Source organism: Hyperolius riggenbachi, chromosome 3 (assembly GCF_040937935.1).
Source record: "Hyperolius riggenbachi isolate aHypRig1 chromosome 3, aHypRig1.pri, whole genome shotgun sequence".
NCBI classification, from domain to species: Eukaryota; Metazoa; Chordata; class Amphibia; order Anura; family Hyperoliidae; genus Hyperolius; species Hyperolius riggenbachi.
This window is the reverse complement of record NC_090648.1, coordinates 515,452,589-515,473,599: the sequence shown is the minus strand read 5'-3', so window position 1 is coordinate 515,473,599 and position 21,011 is coordinate 515,452,589. Positions and strand designations below refer to the sequence as shown.

Below are 21,011 nucleotides of genomic sequence, written 5' to 3'. Positions count from 1 at the left end.
CTTATGGTGAGGTTCTGCAGCTTACCTTCTGTATGGAACAGCTGGCTTATGGTGAGGTTCTGCAGCTTACCTTCTGTATAGAAGAGCTGGCTTATGGTGAGGGTCTGCAGCTTACCTTCTGTATAGAAGAGCTGGCTTATGGTGAGGTTCTGCAGCTTACCTTCCGTATAGAAGAGCTGGCTTATGGTGAGGTTCTGCAGCTTACCTTCTGTATGGAAGAGCTGGCTTATGGTGAGGTTCTGCAGCTTACCTTCTGTATAGAAGAGCTGGCTTATGGTGAGGGTCTGCAGCTTACCTTCCGTATAGAAGAGCTGGATTATGGTGAGGTTCTGCAGCTTACCTTCTGTATGGAAGAGCTGGCTTATGGTGAGGTTCTGCAGCTTACCTTCTGTATAGAAGAGCTGGCTTATGGTGAGGTTCTGCAGCTTACCTTCTGTATAGAAGAGCTGCCTTATGGTGAGGTTCTGCAGCTTACCTTCCGTATAGAAGAGCTGGATTATGGTGAGGTTCTGCAGCTTACCTTCTGTATAGAAGAGCTGGCTTATGGTGAGGGTCTGCAGCTTACCTTCTGTATAGAAGAGCTGGCTTATGGTGAGGTTCTGCAGCTTACCTTCCATATAGAAGAGCTGGCTTATGGTGAGGTTCTGCAGCTTACCTTCCGTATAGAAGAGCTGGATTATGGTGAGGTTCTGCAGCTTACCTTCTGTATAGAAGAGCTGGCTTATGGTGAGGGTCTGCAGCTTACCTTCTGTATAGAAGAGCTGGCTTATGGTGAGGTTCTGCAGCTTACCTTCCATATAGAAGAGCTGGCTTATGGTGAGGTTCTGCAGCTTACCTTCTGTATAGAAGAGCTGGCTTATGGTGAGGTTCTGCAGCTTACCTTCCGTATAGAAGAGCTGGATTATGGTGAGGTTTTGCAGCTTACCTTCCGTATAGAAGAGCTGGATTATGGTGAGGTTCTGCAGCTTACCTTCTGTATAGAAGAGCTGGCTTATGGTGAGGTTCTGCAGCTTACCTTCCGTATAGAAGAGCTGGCTTATGGTGAGGTTCTGCAGCTTACCTTCCGTATAGAACAGCTGGCTTATGGTGAGGTTCTGCAGCTTACCTTCCGTATAGAAGAGCTGGATTATGGTGAGGTTCTGCAGCTTACCTTCTGTATAGAAGAGCTGGCTTATGGTGAGGGTCTGCAGCTTACCTTCTGTATAGAAGAGCTGGCTTATGGTGAGGTTCTGCAGCTTACCTTCTGTATAGAAGAGCTGGCTTATGGTGAGGGTCTGCAGCTTACCTTCTGTATAGAAGAGCTGGCTTATGGTGAGGTTCTGCAGCTTACCTTCCGTATAGAAGAGCTGGCTTATGGTGAGGTTCTGCAGCTTACCTTCCATATAGAAGAGCTGGCTTATGGTGAGGTTCTGCAGCTTACCTTCCGTATAGAAGAGCTGGCTTATGGTGAGGGTCTGCAGCTTACCTTCCGTATAGAAGAGATGGCTTAGGGTGAGGTTCTGCAGCTTACCTTCTGTATAGAAGAGCTGGCTTATGGTGAGGTTCTGCAGCTTACCTTCCGTATAGAAGAGATGGCTTAGGGTGAGGTTCTGCAGCTTACCTTCTGTATAGAAGAGCTGGCTTATGGTGAGGTTCTGCAGCTTACCTTCTGTATAGAAGAGCTGGCTTATGGTGAGGTTCTGCAGCTTACCTTCTGTATAGAAGAGCTGGCTTATGGTGAGGGTCTGCAGCTTACCTTCTGTATAGAAGAGCTGGCTTATGGTGAGGTTCTGCAGCTTACCTTCCGTATAGAAGAGCTGGCTTATGGTGAGGTTCTGCAGCTTACCTTCCATATAGAAGAGCTGGCTTATGGTGAGGTTCTGCAGCTTACCTTCCGTATAGAAGAGCTGGCTTATGGTGAGGGTCTGCAGCTTACCTTCCGTATAGAAGAGATGGCTTAGGGTGAGGTTCTGCAGCTTACCTTCTGTATAGAAGAGCTGGCTTATGGTGAGGTTCTGCAGCTTACCTTCCGTATAGAAGAGATGGCTTAGGGTGAGGTTCTGCAGCTTACCTTCTGTATAGAAGAGCTGGCTTATGGTGAGGTTCTGCAGCTTACCTTCTGTATAGAAGAGCTGGCTTATGGTGAGGTTCTGCAGCTTACCTTCTGTATAGAACAGCTGGCTTATGGTGAGGTTCTGCAGCGCTGTCACATCGGCCACCATATCCTTAGACTTCCTGAGATCATCAATGTGAACCGACTTCCACAAGCCTGAAATTAACACACAGGTCAGTTGATTAGTAGTGCTGGTTTAATTAATATCCACAAAAAATGCCCAACACAATCAGTCCTTGACAAAGGGGACCCCCTGGGGCCCTGAAATGATCATCAGTGAATGGTCAGAATTGTCTATGTAATTTTTTTTTTTTTACATTATAGTGTGTGGACCTCTGTGGACATTGGATTGAATCTTTGTGGTCCTGCTACCAGTCTAAAGGTGCGCACATACGCACGACAGCAGCCAACGACGGGTCCGTCGGCACCTCCCGCCGGGCAGGTTTTCAGCAGACTGTAGTGCGTGTGTATGCACTGTCGGCGGACTGATAAGGCTGTTCCTGAACGATCCGCCGGGCGGTATATTTACTATCTTCATAGTATATGCAAAAAATTGTGAAGGAAATTGCAACACACTGGTAACATAGTTTAGCAAATGCACACTAAATATAAATAATCTCATTGCTGGTTTCACAATAAATTACAGCTTTGTGATTTTGGAATACAAATTTGGAATCTGTAAAATATGTACTGGTAATTCATTTGGCATTCTGTGTGAAATTCTTAAGCTCTGACCATCCCTCCTAACATGTGTCCCTGCAGGACTCAACTATGCTAGTGAAGATACAACTTACCCCAGACCCCGGGAGCAGAGTGAAAGGATGCCACTGAATATTAGTAGGAGGAAAGACTCCACTTCACCGCGGTGTCTAAAACGTCCAATCTTTTCTACTTCTTTTTTATTTACAACCAATGGGCAGAAAGCACATAGTATAGCTCATGCGTATTGGAGTGAGAGTAGCTTAGTCATAGATCTTAGTGAAGCCATGACTAAGCAGCTACTCTCGGCACAATACGCATGAGCTATGCTATGTTAGGTTTGTCCATTGACTGGAAATAAAGCTTGGATGTTTTAGGCACAGTAGTGAAGTAAACTACTGTCAGAGGTATTTATCATTACTGTAAATGGGTTTACAGCTGACATCAGACATGTTTCTGGGTCATTACCTGTTACACAGTCAGCAGTACTTTAGCTATCCATGGAGCAACTTCACCATCATTACTGACTGATAATAATGCATCTGGAAGATTCCTCACCAGTGACTCTGCTGCCAGACAGAAATTGCTCCATGTGTAACTGATTTTAGTTTTAGACAAGACTCGTTCTACTGAAGACATTGATGCTTATGGCTGCCTCACACAGACGACTTACCTCCTCGGAAGCCCACGTAGGACGTGCCACCGTGCATTCTGGGAAGCTTGGTGATGAAGTACACAAACACAGACATTGCTGCGAGATTCACCTTGTTTATTTCATTCACAGCGGAGTACCTGAAATATAAGATTTCATATGAATTATTGAAAGCCACATTTCAGCAATTTTTTTTTCATGGAATTTATAAAAAAAAAAAAGATGTTGAACTTTTTCTTTTAGACTATTGGTAGTTGTGTCAGAAATTAAAAAAAAATAATCTTTTTGGCGCGTACGTACAAAAAGGGCGCCCGGACAAAAAGGGCGCGGGGTGTAAACTCTAAATAATAATTAATCATTAATAGGGTTTATAGAAATAGTGTGCTATATTTCGTTTACAAATAATGTTTAACAAAATTATAAATCATTAAATAATGTTTATGAAATCGGAAATTGTGAAAACGTTAATCTTCCCTGTTTCTAAAGTTAAACTTATAATTACATTTATTAAAAAAACAATAATATATGTTTAATTGTTATAATTCTATATTATTGTGAATAACCTTCATTTACGGTTTGTTCTTATAATAAAATCTGAAAATATTCTTTATAACGATGATATAAATATAACTACGTTCGCAATAAGTGTTGTAAAACATTAGTAATTATTACTAAAATTTTACTAAAACTATACCTAAGCCTACTCTTACACAGAACCCTCCCTGTACCTATCCCTAACCCCTAGACCCCACCTGTTGTTGCCTAAACCTAAGACCCCCCTGTTGGTGCCTAAACCTAAGACCCCCTTGGTGGTGCCTAAACCTAAGACCCCCCTGTTGGTGCCTAAACCTAAGACCCCCCTGTTGGTGCCTAAACCTAAGACCCCCTTGGTGGTGCCTAAACCTAAGACCCCCCTGTTGGTGCCTAAACCTAAGACCCCCCTGTTGGTGCCTAAACCTAAAGCAGCCCATACACTCAGCCGATTTTCTGGACGATCGATCGATCGCGGTCGATCGATCGATCGATCGATCGCAAATCGGTTGGCCGATCGACCGATCGACGGCCGATTTCGATCGATTTCGATGGATTTCCATCGAACTAGCAGGGTGGAAAATTTAGGTCGATCTGATGAGATTGCTTATCAGTTTGCATTGGCCTTAATGGAAATCTGATGGCAAAAAAATGCCATCAGATCGAATTTCAACAGATTTCAAACTGAAATCTGTTGGAATTCTATCCTGGTAAAAAATGTTCTAAAAACGCATCAGATAGATCATCAGATGCATTTCTTATCTGTCTGCTGCCAATCTGACGAGTGTATGGGCACCTTAAGACCCCCCTGTTGGTGCCTAAACCTAAGACCCCCCTGTTGGTGCCTAAACCTAAGACCCCCCTGTTGGTGCCTAAACCTAAGACCACCCTGTTGGTGCCTAAACCTAAGACCCCCCTGTTGGTGCTCAAACCTAAGACCCCCCTGTTGGTGCCTAAACCTAAGACCCCCCTGTTGGTGCCTAAACCTAAGACCCCCCTGTTGGTGCCTAAACCTAAGACCCCCCTTTATTATGTGGATAATAATGTCTTACTAATTGTGGATGCAAAAAATATTTTGCAATTTACGTTACGTACTGATCGCTTTATTTTGTGAATAATAATGTTTTACAAACAGTAAGGGATAAAACTTTAAATAATGTTTTAATTAGTTAAATAAGATAAATATGTTTAGTATTTTTATAAACGTTATTCGGCACGGGTGCATTTTATAAACGTAAATCACCACAAGCACAGTTATAAATCATTAAAAATCTCCTGGCGCCGTTTGTAAACGTTATTTATGTCCTGCGCCCTTTTTTCCTGCTCGGCGCCCATTAAACGTTATTTATTATGAGAGTGAATGGCGGCGCCCTTTTTGCCACTAGCTGCCTGCGCCCTTTTTTCCCGTTTCCCTTTTTGGCATCTCCTGCCTGGTTCTGCAGTCTTAGGGCCGATACACACAGAGAAATAACTGGGCAACCTTTTGTGTGGTCTACCGATATAATGATTTCCAAATCGGTAATCCCAGGATGAGTACTGCAAACATACAATGGCTCTCCCATAAGTTCAGCTGTATCAGTCAGCCATTTGCTCTCACACACCATAACCTATCAGCTTTTCTCCTGAGTTTTCTTGTAGGAGATGATTTTTCCTCTTATCTATAAGATAATGTTTCAAAACAGTACTAAAAAGTCATTATAAAGTCAATAAACTCATTTTGAGCCATTTCTTGGTTGGCAGGAGATTTTAAAGTATTTTATTGGCAAGGCATGAAAATATCTCCTTGGAGAAAACTCAGGACAAATGTTAATAGCCCACGGTGTACTATGTGCTGTACCAATTCCTTTTTATACCCACATTATTCTTTAAAGAGAATCCGAGGCGTCACAAAATCCTCCAGAGGTTTCCCATGCTGTGCTCTGCCTCCTCCCCTTCTCCACCCTCCATAAAATTAGGTCTGTCCTCCCCTGGCACAAGAACGCGCTGCACCCGCACAAGCACAGCCACGCCTTCGCAGTAGCTCGGAGCCGCTCTCACAGTACGGCTGCATTTATGCCTAAAGAGGAGCGTGGCCTGATGCTCCTATCAACAAACCCCATCTTCAGGGGCTCTGCGCTCGGCAACAGGGGACTGGAAGATGACGTGGGAAGTCTCTAAAGGATCTAGAAGCTTTGCTCTTCATAGGTAAGTATTTCCTTTTTTAACTTTTTGACGCCTCAGGCAGGGGTGTTGCTAGGATCCTAAGAGATTCTGGGCACTTTTGGGCACTCCAGACAGAAAATGGGTGTGGCCATGCATCAGGATGTGGGTGTGGTCATGGGTGGAGCAAAATTTACATGAACTTAACAGCGGTCTACGTAGGCCTGTCCAGCAAAATGTTGGATGAAGCCCCTCTCTCCATTAATACAAATTAAAAAAAAAATGCAGCACATGATATCATATAAATAGGCAGAGTCACATAACTAGGCAGCGTTACCTGGCTTCTGTGCTGGCTGGTCTGGCTTTCTGCTGGGTGGGCTGGCCTGTTGCCAGGTTGTCTGGCAGTTCCCCCCATGGCATTCCCTGACCTTCTAGTGGACCCCCTCCCATGCTCCCACAGCCTCCCATTGAAGACCCAAAACTCCCAGCCTGACCCCATAGAAGAACCACAGCTCCCTGCATGCCCCCATAAAGGCATCACAGCACCAAGCATGGCACCACAGCACCCAGTATGCCCACATAGAGGCACCACAGCACCCAGCATAACCTCGACTGATGCACCATAGCTCCCAGCAGCCCACCATTGAGGCACCACAGCTAACTCTGCCTGGTGAACATCGGGGGCATCCCAGAATAGATCCGGGGCACGTGCCACTGATCTTTGGGACTAGCCACGCCCCTGGTCCTCAGATACAATGTAACCTTTTCCAGACTGGATACTCTGGCTGCTTTAAGACCACAGCCCTTTTAAGTGCATTGATCACTGTGATTGGCTCACAGCAATGACGGGGTCAGGAGCCAATCCCGCCTGATTAATGGAAGCTTTGCTGTCAGGGTACAGTGACACGGACAGCGACGGACGGCGAGATCAAGCAGAATATTTGAAATCTAGGCAGGGAGAACAGCCCCCAAACAGGGCATAGATTTCCATTACCGAGGTCCGGAAGAAGTTAAAGAAGAGAAATCTGATGTCCAGTCAATAATCCCGTTTGTAGTGGATAAATTGCAAGACAGATACTTACTTTGCTGATGCCACAAGATTTGCTCCCTGAGATCCTTCCTCAAAATCCGTCTGTATAATTAATATTCGGTTTCCGGACGAACTCTCAAGGAAATTCCTAATGTGTAAAAATAACGATAGTGATCAGAATTTCGGTGCTCTGTTATTCCTTTATCAGGCTACATAACTGTACATTCTTATGACTATGGTAGACAGTACACATTTGCAAGGCCAGATTTATATTTTTTCCGCCTCTAGGCAAGTATGTTGGGGCTCCCCTTCCATTTCCAGCAACCCCTCTCCCATTCCATGTGCAGCCCCCTCTTCCATGTGTAACATCCATGTACAGCAGCCCCCTCTTCCTTGTGTAACATCCATGTACAGCAGCCCCTCCTCCCATTCCATGTGCAGCCCCCTCTTCCATGTGTAACATCCATGTACAGCACCCCCTCCCATTCCATGTGCAGCCCCCTCTTCCATGTGTATCATCCATATACAGCAGCCTCCTCCCATTCCATGTGCAGCCCCCTCTTACATGTGTACCATCCATGTACAGCAGCCCCTCCCATTCCATGTGCAGCCCCCTCTTCCATGTGTAACATCCATGTACAGCAGCCCCCCCTCCCATTCCATGTGCAGCCCCCTCTTCCATGTGTATCATCCATATACAGCAGCCTCCTCCCATTCCATGTGCATCCCCCTCTTCCATGTGTGTCATCCATGTACAGCAGCCCGCCCATTCCATGTGCAGCCCCCTCTTCCATGTGTAACATCCATGTACAGCAGCCTCTTCCCATTCCATGTGCAGCCCCCTCTTGCAAGTGTCACATCCATGTACAGCAGCCACTCCCATTCCATGTGCAGCCCCCTCTTCCATGTGTAACATCCATGTACAGCAGCCCCTCCCATTCCATGTGCAGCCCCCTCTTACATGTGTACCATCCATGTACAGCAGCCCCTCCCATTCCATGTGCAGTCCCCTCTTCCATGTGTGTCATCCATGTACAGCAGCCCTCCCATTCCATGTGCAGCCCCCTCTTCCATGTGTAACATCCATGTACAGCAGCCCCTCCCATTCCATGTGCAGCCCCCTCTTCCATGTGTAACATCCATGTACAGCAGCCCCTCCCATTCCATGTGCAGCCCCCTCTTCCATGTGTACCATCCAAGTATAGCAGCCCCTCCCATTCCATGTGCAGCCCCCTCTTGCAAGTGTCACATCCATGTACAGCAGCCCCTCCCATTCCACGTGAAGCCCCCTCTTCTGTGTGTAACATCCATGTACAGCAGCCCCTCCCATTCCATGTGCAGCCCCCTCTTCCCTGCACAGCTCCATTTTCCATTTTCATGTGTTGCTCCCCTTTTGCAGCCTCCTTTCTCATATGTAGCAACCCCTATTTCACATCTAGGTGCCCCCTTGAGCTGCAGCCGCCCAAGGCCTGGGCCTTTTGGGCCTTTCCTGAAATCCGGCCCAGCACATTTGTTCTTACTTGTTAATCACTATGGACTTTAGTCACAAAACTTATGCCATGAATTCTCTCGCGTTACTCATTTTTCACCTCGGCTATAGGAAGAGAAATGTCATGAGTAAGGCAGCTAATAAGAGATAATGAATGCAAGAAATTGGGCCACATGCAATTCATGTTTTCACCTAAGTTTTCTCCCGGGTGATAATTTCCCACCATGCCATAAAATGCCTCGTAAACCACCGGCAAGTAAGAAAACACTCAAAATAAATTTGATAGCAGTTTTTTTTTACCAACTTTTGGGTACGTTTTTAATTGTAAAATATTGACAAGTTATTTTTTAGAGAAGATGAAACTTATCTTCTAGGAGAAAACTCAGGTGAAAAAGTTTATTGCCTATGGGCCATAGATAGAGAGAGAGAAATCATGAGATAAAACAGATAAGGAGAGATAACTTCATAAGATATGCTTTGGGAATCACCCCCTATGTAGGGTAAAATGAATTCTCCGTCCATGTAACATCTGTTTGGATTATAACAAGGTCGGTGGGATTGGCAGTCCAGATGTACGATGAGCTCAGAGATATGTCCGCTCATTTAATACCATTGTGATATTCGATCAATAAACAGATTGGAAACTATGGAGACCTTAGTGAAGCCTCGAGCTTTTGCTGGGAGAGACAAAAGGACTGAATCTGGAGAAAGGAGAAGTAGCTATGGCTACAGGTACACCCCCAAAGCATACTCTGCATAGGAGGACCCCACACATATGGCTACAGGTACACCCCCAAAGCATACTCTGCATAGGAGGACCCCACACATATGGCTACAGGTACACCCCCAAAGCATACTCTGCATAGGAGGACCCCACACATGGACCTACCACAAGGATAAACATGCCCGCTACCCTCCCACCTCAACGTTCAGCCTAAAATTGCAGTATAAAAAGGCTGGCTTATCCACGGTGATATATGGTCGGTTTTTTTTGCTTGCTGGGGGCCGGAGATATTAATAATTTATAAGGAGTGAAAATGTTCTCCTGTGAGAAAAGTTAACCGTACCAGGCCCCATCCTTGGATGTGTCGGAAATCACTACACTATTGTTCAGTACATTGTAAAGTTATAACTTACCGAATCTTTTTCAAGAATGAGAATTCCGTATCAAATTGCTGCAGGGACAAAATTTCGATGCTGCTGACGTAGCTCAACTCAGCCTCTAGAGCTTTTCTGTCGGCAGACGTCAGAAGGCGAGAAAATGTTGTGATCTAAAGAAAGAAGCACCGAGACTGAATAAACCGACACAGGCAAAAGCTGAAAGACATAAGGTCAGTTTTATATTATAATTCAGAACTGCTGACTTTCTTTCAGAGAATGTTACCTTCCTCTACACAGACTAGCTAAATTTGGGTCAGCAAGGTGCAAAAAGCCTAGAGAAGGTCACTGAGAAAAGGTGGAGAAGATTCTCCGTAGTACTCCAAGATTATGAGTTCTACCAAAGGAGTAGCAACAATCTGTCATATGCTGAAGGGGGATAGTTTGAGAGATGGACCATATAATGTTTAATTTATACTGCACTTGCTCTGTAAGTACTGTAGTTTTTGGACTATAAGGCTCACTTTTTCTCCCTCAAAAGTGGGGAAAAAAAGTCACTGCGTCTTAATAGTCCAAATGCAGGGAGTTCCTGACTTGTGAACGCCTGGCAATACCAACCTCCAACCTGCCGCAATGTCAGGGACTCCCTGTACTGTGTCCATGCAGAGGAGGACATGAGGAACAAAAGGAGGTCACAGGGGGACACAAAGGGGCATAGAGGAGGACACAAGGGGGGCACAAGGAGCATATAGGACACAAGGAGGACAGAGGTGGACACATGGTGGACACAGGAGGACACAAGGGGGGCAGAGGAGGACATAAGGAGACACAAGATCGGCATAAGGTACAAAGGGGGCATAATCCACAAGAGGCCCTTCACCATGGATGCACCAGGTTTAGTATATATTTTTCCCCCTGGTTTTTGCCCTCTAAACCTAGGTGTGTCTTATGGTCAGGAGCGTCTTACAGTCCAAAAAATACGGTAACTGTAGTGCACCTTACTTTCCTTACTAGAGGCAAAGAGAAAACTGAGATAAAAAAAACTAAAATTTGAGCTACAGGTGCCACCAACTTAAAGTAAACCTGTAATGAAAACTATTGCCCCTGGGGGGGTACTTTCCTTGGGAGGGGGAAGCCTCTGCCCCGTCCTCCTCCATCCCAGCACTGTCACCACCAGAAAATCTGCCCACAAGCGACCAAGCCTGATTGGGTTCGCTCTACTGTGCATGCAACTCTCGCCTGCGCAGAAAAGTACTAGGCATCCGCACAAATGCAAATGTAAACATCGTTGCTGGGGATCCCAGCGCTGGAACCTAGGGATGGAGGAGGACGGGGGAAACTTCATCCAGAGGCAAGTACCCCCCAGGGCCATTTTTTTCCTTATAGGTTTCCTTTAAGAAATCACAAATGACCCCAAATGCTGGTGTAAACTTAAAGTCAAACCAAAAACTTTTTCCACTCCTTCCTGAATCAGTTTAATTGGGTGCTAAATTGCTGGCTTGTGGCACAACCGAATAAGCATGGCCAGAGTACAGGAGCGTAACAATATACCCTGCAAGGGTGCAGCTGCATGGGTGGAGAAGTTTATTTTCCCTGTCCTGAGACACTGACAACTAAGGGCAAGGAGAGAAAAGGCTTTCTGCTCTCTGCACAATTGTTCTAATGACTGCATCTGCTCAGGCACTGACAAGGAATCATATAAAGATTTGTAGACAGTCCCTATTCAGTGTGCAGCAGGCTCTTGTGTACAGTGCCCAGCCCCAACCTCTCTACCCCTTCCTCAAGTGCTGTGTACTATAGTGATGCTGGAGGAGTCTGCAGAGCCCCGCCCCCAGCCTCTGTACCCATCCCCAAGTGTTGTGTACTGTAGTGATGCTGGAGGAGTCTGCAGAGACCCGCCCCTAGCCTCTCCACCCCTCCCCAAGTGCTGTGTACTGTAATGATGCTGGAGGAGTCTGCATAGCCCCGCCCCCAGCCACTCCTCCCCTCCCCCAAGTGCTGTGTACTGTAGTGATGCTGGAGGAGTCTGCAGAGCCAGTTCTGCCCCCAACCTCTCTACCCCTCAAGTGCTGTGTACTGTAGTGATGCTGGATGAGCCTGCAGAGCCCCGCCCCCAGCCTCTCCTCCTCCTCCCAAAGTGCTGTGTACTGTAGTGATGCTGGAGGAGTCTGCAGAGCCCCACCCCCAGCCTCTCCACACCTCCCCAAGTGCTGTGTACTGTAGTGATGCTGGAGGAGTCTGCAGAGCCCCGCCCCCAGCCTATCCACCCCTCCCCAAGTGTTGTGTACAGTAGTGATGCTGGAGGAGTCTGCAGAGCCCCACCTCCAGCCTCTCCACCCCTCCCCAAGTGCTGTGTACCATAGTGATGCTGGAGGAGTCTGTAGAGCCCCGCCCCCAGCCTCTCCACCCCTCCCCAAGTGCTGTGTACTGTAGTGATGCTGGATGAGTCTGCAGAGCCCTGCCCCCAGCCTCTCCACCTCCTCCCAAAGTGCTGTGTACTGTAGTGATGCTGGAGGAGTCTGCAGAGCCCCGCCCACAGCCTCTCCTCCCCTCCCCTCCCCAAGTGCTGTGCACTGTAGTGATGCTGGAGGAGTCTGCAGAGCCCGCCCCCAGCCTCTCCACCCCTCCCCAAGTGCTCTGTACTATAGTGATGCTGGGGGAGTCTGCAGAGCCCCACCCCCAGCCTCTCCACCCCTCCCCAAATGCTCTGTATTGTAGTGATGCTGGAGGAGTCTGCAGAGACCCGCCCCCTGCCTCTCCACCCCTCCCCAAGTGCTGTGTGCTGTAGTGATGCTGGAGGAGTCTGCAGAGCCCCGCCCCCAGCCTCTCCTCCCCTCCCCAAGTGCTGTGTCCTGTAGTGACGCTGGAGGAATCTACAGAGCCCCGCCCCCAGCACCTCCCTCCCCTCCTCAAGTGCTGTGTACTGTAGTGATGCTGGAGGAGTCTGCATAGCCCCGCCCCCAGCCTCTCTACCCCTCCCCAAGTGCTGTGTACTGTAGTGATGCTGGAGGAGCCTGCAGAGCCCCCCCCCCCAGCCTCTCCTTCCCTCCCCAAGTGCTGTCACTGTACTGTAGTGATGCTGGAGGAGTCTGCAGAGCCCCGCCTCCAGCCTCTCCACCCCTCCCCAAGTGCTGTGTACTGTAGTGATGCTGGATGAGTCTGCAGAGCCCCGCCCCCAGCCTCTCCACCTCTCCCCAAGTGCTGTGTACTGTAGTGATGCTGGAGGAGTCTGCAGAGCCCCGTCCCCAGCCTCTCCACCCCTCCCCAAGTGCTGTGTACTGTAGTGATGCTGTAGGAGTCTGCAGAGCCCCGCCCCCAGCCTCTCCACCCCTCCCCAAGTGCTGTGTGCTGTAGTGATGCTGAAGGAGTCTGCAGAGCCCCGCCCCCAGCCTCTCAAACCACTCCCCAAGTGCTGTGTACTGTAGTGATGCTGGAGGAGTCTGCAGAGCCCCGCCCCCAGCCTCTCCCTCCCCTCCCCAAGTGCTGTGTACTGTAGTGATGCTGGAGGAGTCTGCAGAGCCCTGCCCCCAGCCTCTCCACCCCTCCTCAAGTGCTGTGTACTGTAGTGATGCTGGAGGAGTCTGCAGAGCCCCGCCCCCAGCCTCTCCACCCCTCCCCAAGTGCTGTGTACTGTAGTGGTGCTGGAGGAGTCTGCAGAGCCCCGCCCCCAGCCTCTCCACCTCTCTCCAAGTGCTCTGTACTGTAGTGATGCTGGAGGAGTCTGCAGAGCCCCGCCCCCAGCCTCTCCACCTCTCCCCAAGTGCTGTGTACTGTAGTGATGCTGGAGGAGTCTGCAGAGCCCCGCCCCCAGCCTCTCCACCTCTCCCCAAGTGTTCTGTACTGTAGTGATGCTGGAGGAGTCTGCAGAGCCCCGTCCCTAGCCTCTCCACCCCCTCCCCAAGTGCTGTGTACTGTAGTGGTGCTGGAGGAGTCTGCAGAGCCCCGCCCCCAGCCTCTCCACTCCTCCCCAAGTGCTGTGTACTGTAGTGATGCTGGAGGAGTCTGCAGCGCCCCGCCCCCAGCCTCTCCTCCCTTCCCCAAGTGCAGTGTGCTGCAGAGATGTTGGAGGAGTCTGCAGAGCCCCACCCCCAGCCTCTCCACCCCCTCCCCAAGTGCTGTGTACTGTAGTGATGCTGGAGGAGTCTGCAGAGCCCCGCCCCCAGCCTCTCCACCCCTCCCCAAGTGCTGTGTACTGTAGTGATGCTGGAGGAGTTTGCAGAGCCCCGCCCACAGCCTCTCTACCCCCTCACCAAGTGCTGTGTACTGTAGTGATGCTGGAGCAGTCTGCAGAGCCCCGCCCCCAGTCTCTCCTCCCCTCCCCAAGTGCTGTGTACTGTAGTGATGCTGGAGGAGTCTGCAGAGCCCCGTCCTCAGCCTCTCCACCCCTCCCCAAGTGCTGTGTGCTGTAATGATGCTGGAGAGGTCTGCAGAGCCCCGCCCCAGCCTCTCTACCCCTCCCCAAGTGCTCTCTACTGTAGTGATGCTGGAGGAGTCTGCAGAGCCCCGCCCCCAGCCTTTTTCTAAAAAAAAACATCTATTTTGTGGTTAAAAAGCACACTTCAGTGGTCACATGCTTGATTTCATGAAAAAAACGTATGTAGTCTTCAGCCAATAAGGTTTCTATTAACGGTTCAGATGGCATTAATAGTTGGCTGCATGTTACGTTAACCAATAGCATCAGTTTTGGCAGTTGACACCTTGCAATCTGATAGTACATCAAGAGAACTAAACCAATTACGAAAATATATTAGTAGATCTGTAAATGATAATTGGACGTTGTAAACTAAAATAGGCAAACTTGTTATAGTACTGTACCTCTGTGAAAACTGTATGATGGCCACATTCAGGCGTCACATGACAGCTGAGGAAATCCAGTAAAGAACCATGTTTCTGTCTTTTGAAGTATTCGTCAATTAACTCTTTCCTGCCTAAGCGAATGACAGAATCGGGGGTGGCACAGTTCAGCAAGATCTGAATTGCTGCGTTCTTTAAATCTTCAATATTTTTATTGTCAGGATCTTCCTCCTTCATGTTTTCTGTCACTTGAAGGACAACCGAGGCACAAGTGTCTGAGTGGTAGCCAATAAAAACATCTGGAGGGCTGTAGGTTTGTGTTTTACCTATGACTGGGTTTGGGGTACCTTTGGTGAAATCTTCTACCCAGGTCTCCAGCTCTTCAACAATAAACTTGTGTTCTCGTTTTAGGAACGTGTTTATATCCAAATAATGTTTCTCAAGACGGTTGATCAGTGGGGTTGGAAAATCTCTGTATACAACTTCTTTTTCTTCAATGACGATCAGTCTGAACTTCGAATGGACTCTGCACTTAACACGATGTGTGCCGAGGCCCAAGTCAACGTATTTCTGGCCAGCTAGGTAGACATAATATTGGTTTAGCGCATCATAGAGACTTTCATACAAGTTTTGGAGATTCATCAGTATGACCATCTGTCCAGTTTCCATACAAATCTTAACACGGTTGATATTCCGGCAAATCTGAGTATACTCCTGGTCTTTCGGAAAACTGGAGCCAAAGATGATTTCAGGTTGTTGGTCCTCTTTGAGGAAAGCTTGTTGAAGGATCTGCAGCGCAGCATAGTTTTTAGTTAGTATCAGGAGATAACGGCAATCATCACTGTCACTGTGGATATTTTCCATGACTAAGTCTATGGTATTAATTTCTATGTTTTTCTTTTCTTCTCTTAGGAAAATTTCCAATGCATCCAGCTTATCTTTCCCACTGAAGTTTCTCAGGACAGCTCTAGCAATGTCATCTGAAGTCAAGTTCTTTTCAGACTGTTTTTTAAAAGCAAATACCATTTTTATCAAACTGTAGAAGTCCCGCAGGCCAAAGAATTCATTTTCCTGTCCCTTTAGTGTATTACAAATGTGAAGATAAGCATCTGAGAATTTATGGAAGTGCTGCTTGACTTTACCAAGGGCCAGCTCGTCAGAAGCACAGATTCCCTTTGCACTTTCAATCAGTTCTTCTTTGTTGGGATCCCCACGCGACACAAAGATCCCTCTGTTCATTTTTGCTGGATCTAAAGCCCAATTAGAGATGCCAATAAATCCAACCTTTTTATGTGGACTGGTGTCATCATCAATGCAACCGTCTTCCAGCAAAGGATGAAGTGTTTTTAAAGGCATTTTTGGAGAGTCTTCTGCAAGGCCTATTTCATCCAACACGACCACAGACACATATTCATTTAAGTTCTTCCCCTCCTGAAACCGAGCACAATGCTTAAAGGTGCCAATGATGCCTTCTGGAGTTGAGTGAGGACTACACTGAAAAGACACCAGGTGGATCTGCTTGAGGTCTTTGTACAGTTCTGTTTGAGCTGCTTGGCCCTGCATTGCATCAGAAACAATGGTCTTTGCAAGAGACTTTGAACTTCCAGGTTTACCAACAAGAAACAAGGGGATTTTAAGCTCAATGCAGATGACCATCATGAAGAGGTTCTCCTTCAAAGCAAGATTTCTTGCAATGGTGTCTCTCAACTTTACACCTGATAAGAAGAGGTCCTGAATAGTGGTTATATCACGCAGGATAATGTTTGGGTCTTTGTAAGGCTGAGGAAGGTGTTTACATATAGCTTTCCTGTAATTCTGTTTAGTCTCCAAAGATGCATGATAGCACACACCAATGGCAAGTACCAGAGACCAGGCTGTTTTATCGGCTACTATATCAAAATTGTATTTCTGTGGCTTGGAGATCAGATGTTTTATCAGATGTTTCCATAGATTATCGTGATGCCTATGAAACCACTTAAAGACCTCTATGCAACGCTCTACATCCCTGAGGCTTACAAAGCTGCACTCGTCTTTCTTGCTTCTCATGTAAGACTGAGAGGTTGAGAGGACATCGGTTAATAAGCAGATGTCTGGTTGAGAAAGGTGGATCTCTTTAGCTAAACGTTCTACAATTTGCTGAATGTACTTCTTTTCAGTGTCATCATTTAACTGCCCAAAATCCCACACAAGTGGCATCATGCTAGGAGGCAAAGCATGGACACGATAGACAAGCTGCCTCAATGGAATGGAGCCCAGTCTTTCCTTGGTGTCATCAGCTCTCACTCTATATCCCAGACCAGCAGACTCTAAACGTTTGATCATATCATCAGTGTGCTTTCGGTAAGGGTTGCAAGCAGCAATGATCTGTAGTCCAGAGTCCTCTTTCAAAGGGACCCCCTCTACAGTGCGGTCACATAGAGCTTCCTTGATACTGCTAATGGCATCTGTTGTGTTTGCCTCGTCAAAAAACAACACGGTGTCACAGCCTTGATCCTTATTAATGAGTGCAATTTCTTGGGCATCCAGAATTTTTTGGTAAATTGTCTCAGCAGTGGTACCTCCATGAACCTTTACAAGCTTCATGTTTTCTGTTTCAACAAACCCCTTGCACAAATGACATAAGAACTTGATAAGCCGAGTTTTGCCACAACCGGTTTCTCCCATGATGACCACGGGGATTCCACATCGGAACCGCATCTTGATTGCCAGAATCTTAAGAATGTTATCCATGGTGAGTTCATATGTTTCATCGGGGTCCATTGGCCACTGAATTCCCAGCACCAAAGACAACTTGGTTATTTTTTCATGTCGGGGCAGCTGATCAAAGTCAATGTTGAATGGCACTCTCTGGGCCCTCAAGCCTACATAAAGTTGCCTGGTCATGATATTTTGCCAAATGATGGTGTTATCTCTTGGATTTATGGCATCTATACCACCAGCATTATTTGGTTCCAAGTGGAAACCTATGAATGTCATTGATACATGGTCATCGTTAAAGAAGATATAAGGATGTGGCTCAGACTCCCACTTTTTACGCAGTAGGAAAGGTAGCAAGTCTTGTTCCATGACACCGTCAAGATTAATTTCTTGTCTTCCTGGGCTTTGATCTGTAATATGTAAGGAAGGAGTGGCAAAGTCCTTTGCCATCAGGATCATGAAATTCACCACAAAATTTTTGAATCCTTGCAATGTGTCTCCGACGATCTCGTAATTGCAAAATACTGACGATTCACAGTCTTTCAGCTGAAGATTGAGAAACCATGCAAAGTTACGGAGCTCAGACCAAGAGGGGTCAACTATACCACAGTAAATCAGGAACATCTGAAGGCAGCTTGCTGGGTCTCCTTCCACGCAACCTTCTATATACTCAAATGTATCTAAATCCTTCTTCTCGTAAAACCGAATCAGGTATTGGTAAGGTCTCTGGAAACATTCACTCTGAAATTGTTCAGTATCCATTCCTGGATCTCCGTGGCCTTTTATATCAGTTTGGGTGTTTCTTGCCAAAACGTCCTTTGGTGAGCAGCAGGATATCTTAGGAAAGAAATCAAGGAAGCTGTTTTGTAATATTCGAGGAATCTGAAGATAAAAAGAAATAATATTTATTCAGAATTTTATAACAACAATTTGTTGTTTTGAGAGCTTCAAATTACACACAAACTACAGTGTATTACTGGATATCATCTAACAATGCATTATTTCTTACTTTGGTGTAATGTTTTTTCTTAATGCCCCCTTCAGGATTCTTGTTTTTATACCTATCCTGTCCTTTCCTCCCTTCCTATCTGATCGCCACATCCTTCACTCTCCAACCCCTCAAATTCACCCAACGGGGTCTTCATCTTCAGAGTCAAGTAACCCCACTCATCTAGCTGGACAGACTGATCAGCAATATTCTGACTCCACCACCATTCATCCTCTCATGACAAATCCTAAGAACCACTGATTTACTCCCCACCACTCACTCAATATGCTAAAGAAAGGGGGGGTTCAAGCATACCTGTCTGACGTCTTCTTTGGTCCGTCCCTCGGCACCTCCCACGATGCGGTCCAAGTGGCGGTCACGTGAGTACAAACACATCCTCCTTCTGGGTTGAAGGAGGGAGTGTTTGTAGTCACGTAATGCGCGTGGACCGCATTGTGGGAGGCGTCGAGGGACGGACCGAAGAAGACGTCAGACAGGTAAGCTTGACCCCTCCGCCCACCCCGCACAGGTTTACTGGGTGAAATCCGGATAGCAACTATCCGGGTTTCACCCGAATTCGGATTTGAGCATCCATGCTCATCAGGTCTATTGATTGTTACTACCTGCACTTATTACTTGCTATGTATGATGTATTTTGACTCTAGGAGAAAGGGCACCACTTGCTGTTTCTTTTTAACGCTATGTTTAATGCAGGGGTGTCAAACTCAAGCACAAAGTGGGACGAAACTGTATGGGACCTAGTCACGGGCCAACCCTTGATGTCTACTGGCCACCTTCCTCCCTTATAAAGTCTTCTGGTGTCTAATGGCCCCCCTACAATCCTTATTCAGTTCCCTGGGGTCTAGTGTTCCTCCTTTCCCTATAAAGTTCCCTGGTGTCTAATGCCCCCCCCCCGCCCTATTCAGTTCCCTGGTGTCTAGTGGCCCTCCCTCCCCTACACACTTCCCAGGTGTCTAATGGCCTCTTACAAAATCCTATACAGTTCCATGGTGTCTAGTGTTCCTCCTACTCCTATACAGTTCCCTAGTGTGTAGAGGCCCCAAATCCTTCCCTATACAGTTCCCTGGTGTCTAGAGGCCCCATCCTCACCTATACAGTTCCCTGGTGTCTAGTGTCCCCCACCTTCCCCTATACAGTTCCCTGGTGTCTAGTGCCCCCTCCATCCCCATACAGTTCCCTGGTGTCTGATTCCTCCTCCGTCCCCTATACAGTTCCCTGGTGTCTAGAGGCCCCATCCTCACCTATACAGTTCCATAGTGTCTATTGAACCCCACCCGCCTCCCCTATAGAGTTCCATGGTGGTCAATGCTTTCCCTCTCCCTCCCCATATTACGGCTTCACCTCCAATGTAGGTTCCCCGGTGTTCTAGAGTAAGTGGGCCAAACATAATGCAAAGTGGGGAAACCACTTGAGGGGCAAATTTAATGGCTCTGAGGGCCAGATTTGGCCCATGGTCCGGAGATTGACATGTATGGTTTAAGGGAATAGAACAGTTTTCCTATTTTCCTAAGGCATAACATGTAGTAGATATTTCCCCACCCATTGCCTTGAAAAGTTCCTATTTTTCATTAACCCAGCGTGTACACTGAGATGGCCAAACTAAACAATGAGCAATGTGGGTGAGATGATTCTCAATCACACATTAGGTTAGTGGATTAGGCATCCAGTGAGGGGCTAGATATTATTCCACTGTTTGTTAATTTGGGCACCAGGAGAAGTCAATATAATGAATTTCAGTAAAATTAAAAAATAAATGGAATCTGGACTTACCTGGGGCTCCCTCCAGCCCCCCGTAGCCTGAGAGGTCCCCCGGCATCCTCTGGGTCCCTTCCGTGGTTCCACTGGCGGCTCCATTAACTTGGCGACTTCGGTCAAAGTCACACATGCACGGCTCGTCTGCACAACCGGCGTGTCATCACGCTGGTCGCGTAAGCATCCTGCGCATGCATGGTTAGTGAAAGACTGAACCATGCATGCGCAGGACACTTATGGTGACAGACATGCGATCACGCCGGTGCGTGGATGAACCATGCATCTGCGACTTCGTCCAAAGTCGCAGGGTTAACAGAGCCGCCAGCGGGACCACGGACTGGACCCAGAGGATGCTGGGGGACCTCTCGGGCTACGGGGGCCAGGAGGGATAAGTTCAGATTCCATTTATTTTTTGTTATTTTTTGTATTAAGGGTCCCTTTAACTTACAATAATAAAATACAATAATGTTTGTTAAGTGCTTTTCTACAACAGGACTCAAAGCACATAGATATGTCACAAATCAATACAGGGTTGCAGGCTGAACTGTGTTACAGAGGAGATGTCAGGTGTTCATAAATGCCAGACTAAAGAGATAGCTTTTCAGTTTGGACTTAAATGCTTCCCAGGATGAAGCTGTCCTGATTGGATGGGCAGGGAGTTCCAAAGTGTAGGGGCAGCATGACAGAAGGCTTTGAGATGAACTCCGGGGTGATGAACTTACCAATATTCTATTTCAGATTTGTGTTAGTGTTTGAATGCTTTTGCCAGTTGTCTCTCCTTGACTTCCTAACTCTAATTAATATCATTATACCGGTGCCATTCTCTCCTCTAACATTAACCTCTTCCTGCCACCAAACCCTTGCCTCCCCATAAAATTAACTATATCCTGATGCTGAACCCCAACTTCCTTCTAAGTGTTATCCTCTCCGTGCTGCCTAAGTTTAACTTTTCTCCAACATTGAACTCTTCCTGAGGGCTATCCTTAACCTTCAAACCAAATCTAACCTCACTCTACTCTACCTTCTTAA

At 47.1% G+C, this 21,011-nt stretch overlaps 1 protein-coding gene across 1 annotated transcript in view; it reads right to left on the bottom strand.

Annotated features, from left to right (window-relative positions):
- Nucleotides 1–21,011, bottom strand: part of LOC137564491 (E3 ubiquitin-protein ligase RNF213-like) — a 301,009-nt gene that overhangs the window by 178,757 nt on the left and 101,241 nt on the right. The window contains exons 20-24 of the mRNA XM_068278409.1: nucleotides 14,546–18,103; nucleotides 9,770–9,903; nucleotides 7,196–7,291; nucleotides 3,465–3,583; nucleotides 2,141–2,248 (exon numbers count right to left, since the gene is read on the bottom strand). Of these exons, the coding sequence (XP_068134510.1) occupies nucleotides 2,141–2,248; nucleotides 3,465–3,583; nucleotides 7,196–7,291; nucleotides 9,770–9,903; nucleotides 14,546–18,103 (4,015 nt within the window). The remainder of the gene's footprint in view (nucleotides 1–2,140; nucleotides 2,249–3,464; nucleotides 3,584–7,195; nucleotides 7,292–9,769; nucleotides 9,904–14,545; nucleotides 18,104–21,011) is intronic.